The sequence below is a fragment of the Pteropus medius genome, unplaced genomic scaffold (assembly GCF_902729225.1).
Source record: "Pteropus medius unplaced genomic scaffold, Ma_sr-lr_union100, whole genome shotgun sequence".
NCBI classification, from domain to species: domain Eukaryota; kingdom Metazoa; phylum Chordata; class Mammalia; order Chiroptera; family Pteropodidae; genus Pteropus; species Pteropus medius.
This window is the reverse complement of record NW_024350326.1, coordinates 182,167-192,423: the sequence shown is the minus strand read 5'-3', so window position 1 is coordinate 192,423 and position 10,257 is coordinate 182,167. Positions and strand designations below refer to the sequence as shown.

Here is a 10,257-nt window from a genome sequence, read left to right as displayed (position 1 = left end):
AGTATCTATCCTCTGGGTAAGGTGACCCATGGCCTAGTTTATTAGTAAGTCTTGATCCATCTTAGTCAATCATGGTGGTTCCAACTCCCATCTCTAGTGACCAAATTACTATGAAATGAGTGAGTAAATGGTCCCTTCTAGCCAGTTATAATGGTGAAAATTGGCTTAGTGATTTGTGGTGAACATTTTTCTTCTTGATGAGTAATTCCTTGAATCTGAAGGGCATCGGATTTTGCCACCCTAAAATATTCATCTTTGGGATATTGATCATTATAGGCTGTGTAATTTACAAAAAACTGCAGTCCTGAGAGAAGCTCTGAAAACCTAGAATTTTCCTTTAGTAAAGAACATTTACATTTGTAAGGGCATCTCCCTCAGTGTACCTGGCCCACCTGCACTATCAGTGGAGAAGGTTGGGACTTCAATTCGCCTAACAATCTAATCTTGTTTTTGTGCTGTTCCTGGTAACCTCCCCTAACAACCTCCACCCCCAGCATCTTTTGTCTTTAGCTGAAGGTAGTATAAGGTGATGATTTCTGCCATTTGTTGAGTTACTCAGTTTTCCTGGATCTCTTCCATATAGACAAGAGATGTAAATGTTACTAAATGTTTGATTGTTTTTCTCCTGTTAATCTGTGTTTTACCAATTTAATTATTAGACCAGCCAAAGGACCTAAAGGGAAAAGACAAAAATTATTCTGACTCTACAATATCATTTTCTCCTCTCTTTTCATAGTCACTCCACTTAAATCCACAGAAAAGGACTACCTCTCCCACAACAGAATCTTTACTTTATTGGCCAGACGTATAAATTCTTCCAGGACCCCATGTAAAGAGGGACACTTTCCTCAGATATTGTGGCATTGTGTGAAGATGAGTGCTCAGGAACATTGTAATATCTGGGTCCAGCTGAAATGAATCATTCTAATTGAATTTTCTCAATGCACAGGTAGCTAACACCCAGGAGCAAAAGAATCAACTGAGAGAGGAAGAAGTTAGGTTGGGTGTCAGCATGTCCAGGGAGACAGACACCTGACTGAAGACTGAGATTTCGAGACAGAAATTTAGAGTGATTCCAGAAGACACCAAGGCAGAGCCTCGTCGTTGTGAGCTGTTTTCAGAAATTAGAAGAAAATGCCCCAGGCCCAGGTGACATTGGGTTTCTTTTATTCTTTCCTTTGTTCCCTAATGGGTTTGAAGAGGCCTATAAAAAAAAGCACTTCTGTCAATCAGGAAGTATGCAGATATGTATATCTCTTTTGTCTCATTTACGTATAAATGCGACGTTTCCAGTTTACCTAGAACATTTCTACACATTATAGAAACTTCTATTCGGATGATTGCATAGATGACTGAATGTACAGTTATATTTTCAGGCATTTGATGCTTCAGCTGTATATTAAAACCCCACTTGATATTAGATGCTGCCTATAAAGTGGAAATGAGCAGAAAAACTAACATTTCTTTCATATCTCCAAAAGGACATCAGTCCATTAAACCGCACGGTGTTCTTACAGGAGTCCCTGACATTTGACGATGTGGCCGTGGACTTCACCTGGGAGGAGTGGCAGCTCCTGGCCCCCACTCAGAAGGACCTGTACCGGGACGTGATGTCGGAGAACTACAGCAACCTGGTGTCAGTGGGTGAGGACAGCTCCCCTGTGTCACTCCGAGGGTGCCCGGTCAGTGATCTTTCCTTCCTCAGCTCCTGAAAGCTCTGGAGGGTCCGCGATGCCCTGAAGTGGTAGATGCGTCTCAGTGCCCACTCTGGTTTTGGAGAAATGGCTGTATTCTCCCTTCTCCTGAGAGAGGAGCCTTGTCTTTGTAGGTGTGACAATTGTTTGTCCTCAGATGTAACATTCTGCAGATTTCAAACCCACAAGCCCAATTCAGTGTATCTAAGTCTTCTATCATTTTCCATGAACAGGTTGTCAAGCCAGGAAACCAGACACACTCTCCAGGCTGGATCAAGGAGAACCACCATGGACGTTGGCAGACAGAGTCTACTCTCGAACCCGTTCAGGTATGTGGAGAACCAGAACCAGCAAGGGGCAGGCGTGGAAATGCCATTCTAGTCATTGAGAGAAGAGTCACAGGGGTGAGGGGGATTGAGGACAGGTAAGCAGTGCCACCGTGCTTGTCTCTTCTGATGGGACACCGCTTTTACATTGTAGGCGCATCATAGATATTACTACTGTTTTACTACTTCCTGAAAGCTTTCGTTTTTGTCCCATCATATTCTGAGAGCATTAAGTCCCAATTAACCATGTTACTTCTCACATGACATGAAATTTTTCTTTCAATGATCTCTGCGATGTAGTCTATCTATGCACGCAGAGATTGCCATCATCTCTCCTAAACTAGTGTGTTTTACACATGTGATTGCTTCCTTCACCCTTTTATAAATTATTTTTTGATACTTAAAATAAGCTGGGGTATAATAGCAATTTGAAAAACCATACAAATAAACCAAATGCTTTCATTCTAAAGAGACACAAAATCAATCAAAATTAAAAAGTAAATGGTATGTAGATGGGGTGAAACGTGCTGTGATGAAATTAAGTCAGCATAATAGGACACTGAGTGCTAAGGCTGGGGTTCATCCTGGACAAAATGGAACACCTCTCCGAGGTTAAGTTATATGTTAGAGGCGCTAGGAGCTCCGCTGTGTCATTGTTCATTCCCGCCATGCCACCCGCAACAGTGCATCCACCAGTGAGTCCTGGCCTCCCAAATGCGGCCTGATTTCCTCTGTCCCTCTCCATCTCCTGTGTGTCTTCCCTCCAGCTTTCACAACGTGTCGCTGTTTCCCTCATGTCTGCCTTTGCCCTTTGAGTGGTTTTACCGAAGTGCGGCGCTGGCTCCGTGAACGTGAGGACTCTGTTTTGTATCTGCATCCTAGCACCACGCCTCGTCCACAGTAGCCATCGGTTAGGAACGTGGAGAGAGCGACCGTTTCCCACCAGTTGAGATGAGGTGGCCTCCCACCCATGGTCTGCTGCTACAGTAAATTGCTAATGTTTTACAGTCTCTGCACGTTTGGCAAAGCCAATACTCAGAAAGCAGCCAAAGTTATGTGTTTTCACTATGCGTTTTTTCCCAATGATCAAGGAACACTAAACGTGGAGTTTCATTTAAACTCATATGTCGTAGGGTCGTCTGTAAAAACAACACCTCATATCAAGGTATTTTTTTAATTACTTTTCTTCCAAATGAAGATGATGGGGACGTGGTTCCATAGTGTAGTGGTTAGTACGTCTCCTTTACACACAGAAGGTCCTGTGTTCGTGCCCCAGTGAAGCCACGGTCCATATTCTACGGCCATGCCACCCCGAACGAGCTCAATGTCTGATCTCAGAAGCTAAGCAGGACCGGGCTTGGTTAGTACTTGGATGGGAGACCACCTAGGAAGACCAGGTACTGTAGGCATAAATAATAATAATAATAAAAAAGAGGATGGGTGACTTGATTGTTCTTTTCTTTCCCAGGAATCCGGAAAGTTGATGATCATGAGCTAGAGCACTTCCAAGATGGAAGCCTGGAGAACAACTTAGAACAATGGCACAAACATAACACATTTGACAATTCTGTCCATCGTAGCAAAGCTCATTTTCTGTTATGTCAAAATCATGATATATTTGGCTCACGTGGAGAAAGTATGAAATCGAATTTAACTTTACTTAACCAGAGCAGGAGCTATGAAATAGAGAACTGTGCTGAGCTTCCTGGAGATGGGAAATCCTTCCTCGGTGCTAACAGTGAACCAATTGAGACCGAAGTGAAATCCCTTGAAAGCCAAAAACTTATCCTCACTAAGTCGCAATTCATCAAGCGTCAGAAATCTCAGAAAATCAGAAAACGTCACGTATGCAGTGAATGTGGGAAAGCTTTCATGAAGAAATATTTGCTCACTGATCATCAGATCTTTCATACAGGGGAGAAGCCTTATCGGTGTAATTCCTGTGGGAAAGCCTTCTTCAGAAAGGTCACACTAAACGAACACCGCAGGTCACACACAGGAGAGAAACCATATGAATGCACCGAGTGTGGCAAAGCCTTCCTGACAAAATCACGGCTCAATATACATTATAAGATACATACAGGAGAGAAGCCCTTTATATGCAGTGACTGTGGAAAAGCCTTCATCCAGAAGGGCAATCTCATAGTACATCTGCGGACTCATACGGGCGAGAAACCTTATATATGCACCGAATGTGGAAAATGTTTCAGCCAGAAGTCATCCCTCACAACACATCAGAGATTTCACACAGGAGAGAAACCTTTTGAATGCAACAACTGTGGGAAAGCCTTTATTGGGAAGCCACAGCTTATAGTTCATCAGAGAATTCATACAGGAGAGCGGCCCTATCGATGTAATGAGTGTGGAAAATCCTTCAGAGCAAAGTCAGTCCTCAATGAACATCAGAAAATTCACTCAATCAAGGTAGAAAACCCTCCCTCGGAGAGTCACAGCTCATCACAGACCAATGTTGTTCTGCAGGACAAAAACCTTGTTAATACGGTGACTGTGCAGGTGCCTTGTGTGGTCCCTCAGACAGCACTAAATAACAGGAACGTAGTCATAGTGGGCCAGCCTGTGGCCAGAAATGCGCCGTCAGGAGGATTTGCACAGGACAGAAACCCCGTGAATGCAGTGAGTGTGGTCACGCCTTCAGTGGTCAATTACATCTTACTTTATGTCCCAGGAAACCAGTAGGAGAAAGGTGAGCTGTTCTACGTGTAAAAGTATTTACTTTTTATGTCTGAAAAGTAAATACTGAGAAATCGTATAGATGCTGAGACTGGGAAGGCCTGATATGTTGATGGTATTAAATATGTGCGTCGATGCAGAGGCGTAATCTTATGTTAACCCAAATACCCTTAAGGTTCTCTGTCGTGTCAAAGGAACAAAAGGAGCTAAGTGGAGGAAATAAAGTGAATTTTTAATGCACTTTGTATCTGGAATGTTGCTAAGAAGGGAAAACTGCTAAAAGGTAAATACTGGATTGGTGGGCTATGGGCAATATATATCAGTTTCCCCAGGCCAGGGTGAAGGGTTATTTGAAAACTGGGATGTCTCCCAGAAACTCTCAGAAGTTTATACCATGCAGAGGGACTCATGAAACAAAAAGTTCCAAGTGAATCGATTGTCTCATTTACCGGAGTATTTGTCAGATACTTCCTTTGTACCTGGTTCTGTTCCAGGAGCTGAGGATACGGCGGTGACAACATAGAAGCCCCTGGTCTCCTGGAGAAAAAGTGAGGTACTCAGATCATCCTTAAGGAGTATCTCTATACTCCAGCTGATCCAGTGAGAGGATGTTAATATTTTTATTAGGTGAAGTAGTTCAGGGGAATATGACTTGTTGAAAGAGCGCGTTGTTTTGAGGGAGTGGAGAAGAATTCTCGTGACAAGTATCAGAACACAAATGAATTATTTTAAAGCCCATTTCTTTTCTCCACCAGCATACTATAAATTTTCTAATTTTAGTGGCTTCATGTAAACTTTAGTGTTTTAAAAAACTGAAAACCCAATAAGTGAAAATTCATCTCCTCTGTGGTAGTAGCCAGATTTGACATACTTGGCAGTCATGTGACAGATGGTTACAGCACAGTGAGGAAAACAGACAGAAAGCACTAGAAAGTATATTGAGGGAAAGAAAAAGTATATTGTTGGTTTCCCTGATTTTATATTTCACCGCACACTTAAAAAATGTTATTTATATAAAAATTTAGAAAGTGAATGAATGAACTAAAAGACTAATCAAAGTGTATTTTGTCACTTACGGTAAAGAGAGTCGTAACGAACATAATTATTACTCGAAACGTTTTTCATGTGGGATCAGAGAGGCTTACTGATGACAAGGAAAGAAAAAGAAAATGATTCCTAGAATAAATAGAATAAAAATGAGAACCTTAGTCTCTAAGAATAGTAGAGGGTATAGGAAATGAGAGGAAGTGGCATCTTTTTGGAATGTCTTAGAGATGAATCCTTAACATTTGTCCACAGGCCTGTCACCTGTGTCAAAGATCCCAGCTCCTCTGTGACCTAGTGAATGGAGACATGTGATGTCTCCATCGTTCCTTTCTACCGTTCTGAAAGTCAGTTTTTCGACTTCTCCTTTTTCCAATGTTCTTTCCCTTGATCCCATGAGGCTATAATATCCCAGTTAAGCGCATGAGTCCTACTCATGGAAAAAGAAACAAATATGTCATGCTGTGTCTGTCTCACAATTCAGTCAAAATTCTGGGTTTGCGTAATTTTCCAAAAGTATTTTAAAGTAGTATCACTGCAAGGGCACAGTTTTACACACATGATCCATCAGTGAACACGACAGTGAGAACACCCTTCATGAACCTCATCATCTAGTGAGGGAAAGAGTCAGGAAATGGATTATATAATCTCAAGAAGTGATAAATCCAATGAAGAAAAATAAAGCCTAGTAATAGAGCATAATGGAAGAGACATCCCCCTCCCCAGTGGAAGGCTTTTCAGGATGAAATGGGTCGATTTGAAAGTACTGAGAGAAATCACCACCCATCATCACGAATGAACCAGTATTTATTCCAATACTGTTTCTTAAGGATTGTCGATCATAAGCCTCAGATTCTCTAAGAAACCTAAGAGAATGGAGTTCCTGAGTCAGAAGCACACCTAAACCAGAACCTCTGGCGCTGGAGTTCAGGACTCTGTATTTTCAACAAGAGTCTGATGCGTCTTTGAACATCTTTGCCCTAAATCCTGGTTTATTGTCCTTATCACATCCCTCACAGTATGTCTTGTAATAAGATGGATTCAGGGCAGATGTTTAGCAAAGACTCAGTCAAGTGGTCCGTCAAGCAGACCCGCAGATCAACTACACTTTTTGACTTGTGAATCTCCCGATGGGGCCAAGGCAAGGTCAGTTTGGCTCGTTCTTGGAACTGAACAGTCTGGGCCCCAGGAAGGGCTTCCAGGCTGACCTGAACCCTGAGGGACACATGCTACGCTCACCTTTCAGAGCTTGACATCCCCAGGCGAAGGTGACCTACTGCACACTTAAGCCTGCCACCACACCCAGGATCTTTGTTGTCCCATTGAAGTCCACCCTTCACCTTGAATAATGCTTGAGTGCTTCCTGAAGTCACACTGTCTGATTGTAATCTTAATCTTGCCCAAGTGCTGTGTGTCTTTGAGCAAGTTACTTAATTCACCTGTTACTCAGTGTATAGTTAAAAGGTCTGTCTCAAGTTTGTTGTGAGAAGTAGATGTAGTTCAAATAGTGCCTGCCAAACAGGCAATTCATGAAAGTAGTATTATTCCTAGTGAGGGCAGATCTCTTTCCTCTCATTTTTTGGGTCGTCATTATCTCCAGTTATCACTTTTCCATGAAGCCTATAGGTGTCAATTTTCATCATTGGCTCCGCCCCCTACAACTGGCGTCTGACCAATGTCATCCACCCCTGCCTTACTCCATTCCACCCCGGCTCCTCCCCATTCTCAAATATCTCCAAGACTGGAAATCCTCCTGTGTTTTGTTCATGGTCTGATCACCGCCTCTTGACATCTAGGCTCCTATAAACTTCGTTGGTCATCCAAAGTCTACTCAGGACTTCAGCTCAGAGGGTCTTCTCTGCCCTACGGAACTGCACGACCTGTATAATGGTCGCCCCCGTGGTGCTCTTTCTAACTGCTTATGGGCCCTGCCATCTTTCCGTTTTGCCCCAAAGTACAGATTACAGCACGTGCCACATTTGGAACAGTGTCGTTGTCCCAAAACAGGACGGACAGGCTAGGAAGTTACCAGAAAGTGGTTTCACACCGTAGGCAACCTGATAGCCTCTGTCATCCTATGACCAGAACTCCAACATTGAATGGCACTTTAAGGGCCCAGTAGATCAGAAGCGGCCTCAGCAACACCTGGAGAGGGGCCTTCTTTCCCACTGGGGCCTGCCGCTCCTGCTTCCAGAACAGCTGCAGACCAGTAGGTGTGGAATCAGCTCATCTTTCTTGGTCCAGGTCCCACCACTACCCCTACAATCTGTGCCACCTCACTCTCCCTAATCTCCACTATCTGTACCACTTCGACTTTTCCAGATCTGTGCTGCGCTCTAAGGCTTTCTCCACCCAAAACCATTCCTAATTTCTGCTCCTGCAAAGCATAAAAATTCTCAGCCGTGGGGACACTTACATCTCCTTGAAATGGTGCACCCACATGCAACAAAAGACACTCAGTGGACATGGCCGACGTAAGTCTTGGTCCTATATAGTGACTGGGAAGAGGATAGCGCTGCGTTATTGGAGTGGGCACGTCCACTGTGCTATTGCTGGTACTTGGGGAGATAAAAGTCTCATGTCCACAGGAAAAGGCTACCTTCTCTGTAGGGCATACCTTCAGAAAATGGCTCCTCCACAGGGGTCCGTTATATTTTCTTCCCAATGGCCCGAATGTTCAGAATCCTGGTCCCTGGAGGCTCCTCATGTGACCCACAGTTATTATCCACTCAGAGGTGCTACTGAATCTTCGAGAGGAAGAGCTGGGGCGGTTGTCAGGCAACCTGTATCCGAAAGTAGCTGGCGGAAGCCTGCTGGAGGAGGGGAAGACTCTAATACGCCCTTTTACGTGAATGTTGGGGAGAATCAGATCCCCCCTGGAAGCCCGTTTATACCCTCACCCCACTGCCAGTCTGAGGAACACGTTAATAATTCCCTAAAACTCAGCTCGCTTCACTTCTTCAGTGCAATTTAATTGGATGCCCTCCAATAGAATTTCTCTTTCCTTTATTTGTGTATCCATTTTGCCCTAAGATACAGCTTTGGTAGCGTCTCTAACTTTTTACTGCATTTGCAGACTCCAGTTTGTCTCTCTGTAAGACAAGCCTTTTGACATTAAAAAATTGTTTGGCTTATCAGTAATCACAGGAACTATATACAGTGCCAGATGAACAGATTGTCAAAAATATATACTGAAGATAGAGTCTAGGTAAGCCAGAGATTTTAAAGTCGGCTTATTCCATTAGACACTTGAGAACAAGAAAATGAGTAGTTATTAATACTATATTTTTAAAGATTTTACTTTCACACACAAAAATTACAACTGGATCTATAGAAAGTGGCCCACAGCACATATGGTGGAAAGGATCACATCTTATTGCTCTTTCTACATGACCTTATGACATAAACCTCAGACTGAATAGGTTGTGTGATTAAGGGCTCATTGTCTTTCAAGGATGTGGCTGTGGACTTCACCTGGGAGGAGTGGCAGCTCCTGGCCCCTGCTCAGAAGGACCCGTATGGGGACGTGATGTTCTAGAAACCTGGTGTCAGTGGGTGAGAAGATCTGCCTTGTGTCACTCCGAGCACACCCTGTCCATTGTGTTGCTTCTTTCAGTTGCTGAAAGTGTCTGAAGTGTTGATTCATTTTGGCCTTCAGTTTTTTAGGTCATTGACTCTTCACTGCCTCTCTCCATCCAAACAGAATATATGCTCTTCTTTCCAAGTGAAAAGGTCATACTCTTCCAGGGTGCAAGTTTACAGTCCCTTAAGTGGGATTTTCTCCTTTCTTCAGATACAGCCACCCTCCCCCATCCCTGACCCCCAGCTGAAGAAATTAGGTCCAATTTCTGTGTGGTTTCTCCTTCATCACAGGGTATCAAGTTAACAAACCAGAGGCCCTTCGGGTTGGAGCAAGAATCATGGAGAGCAGTGCTGAAATCGGATGTGTTTGTTCCCTTTCTGGTCAGATCTCAGATACCGGGACTGTTGCCAGTGGTCTAGCTGTTTACCGTGCCACTCGGAAAACTATAGACTGGCAGGTTACGGACACCCCTCTTTCGGGCTTCGAACTGTGAAAACTAATTGCAGTGCTGAAATAAGTGCCTGTATCATCACATAGATGCCCATGGTAGGGCCCCGTTCTCGGAGAATCTGACCAGAGTCAAGTTCCTGATTAAATCTGTTTCTGATTCAGAGGTCACCTCTGTGTGGCGCATCTGTGGCTCTTTATTCAGCTTTGAAGTACAACTGACAAATGATACGTCGAGATATTTAAAGTGCATTCTTAGCATGGACATGGATGATACACTGGGTGTGGGGGAGGTAGTCGGGGTAAAAGGGTCAAATATGTGGTGACAGAAAGAAATCTATGGGAGGTGAACTACAATGTAAATATATATGCCTTACTGCTAAAATGAAGAGCTGAAACTTACTGGATTTTGTTTACCAATGTCGCCATAAAAAAAAATAATTTTTTTTAAAAAAGTGCGTCTGCTTCAGAG

At 43.5% G+C, this 10,257-nt stretch overlaps 1 protein-coding gene across 8 annotated transcripts in view; it reads left to right on the top strand.

Annotated features, from left to right (window-relative positions):
- Window positions 1-9,956, top strand: part of LOC120583976 (zinc finger protein 432-like) — a 62,260-nt gene extending 52,304 nt beyond the window's left edge. Inside the window, exons 5-10 of one of the 8 annotated variants that reach the window (XR_005647909.1) lie at window positions 1,518-1,644; window positions 1,928-2,023; window positions 3,489-4,724; window positions 5,206-5,264; window positions 9,210-9,310; window positions 9,629-9,956. Coding sequence is in view for 5 of the 8 variants with exons in the window: in XM_039839523.1 (XP_039695457.1) it covers window positions 1,135-1,149; window positions 1,518-1,644; window positions 1,928-2,023; window positions 3,489-4,717 (1,467 nt within the window). In the remaining 3 variants the exon portion in view is untranslated. Of the gene's footprint in view, window positions 1-295; window positions 1,150-1,517; window positions 1,831-1,927; window positions 2,119-3,488; window positions 4,768-5,205 lie in introns of those variants that run through there. The other 7 variants (XR_005647908.1, XR_005647907.1, XM_039839524.1 and 4 more) reach the window with 7 other exon arrangements.
- Window positions 9,957-10,257: the final 301 nt, after the last annotated feature.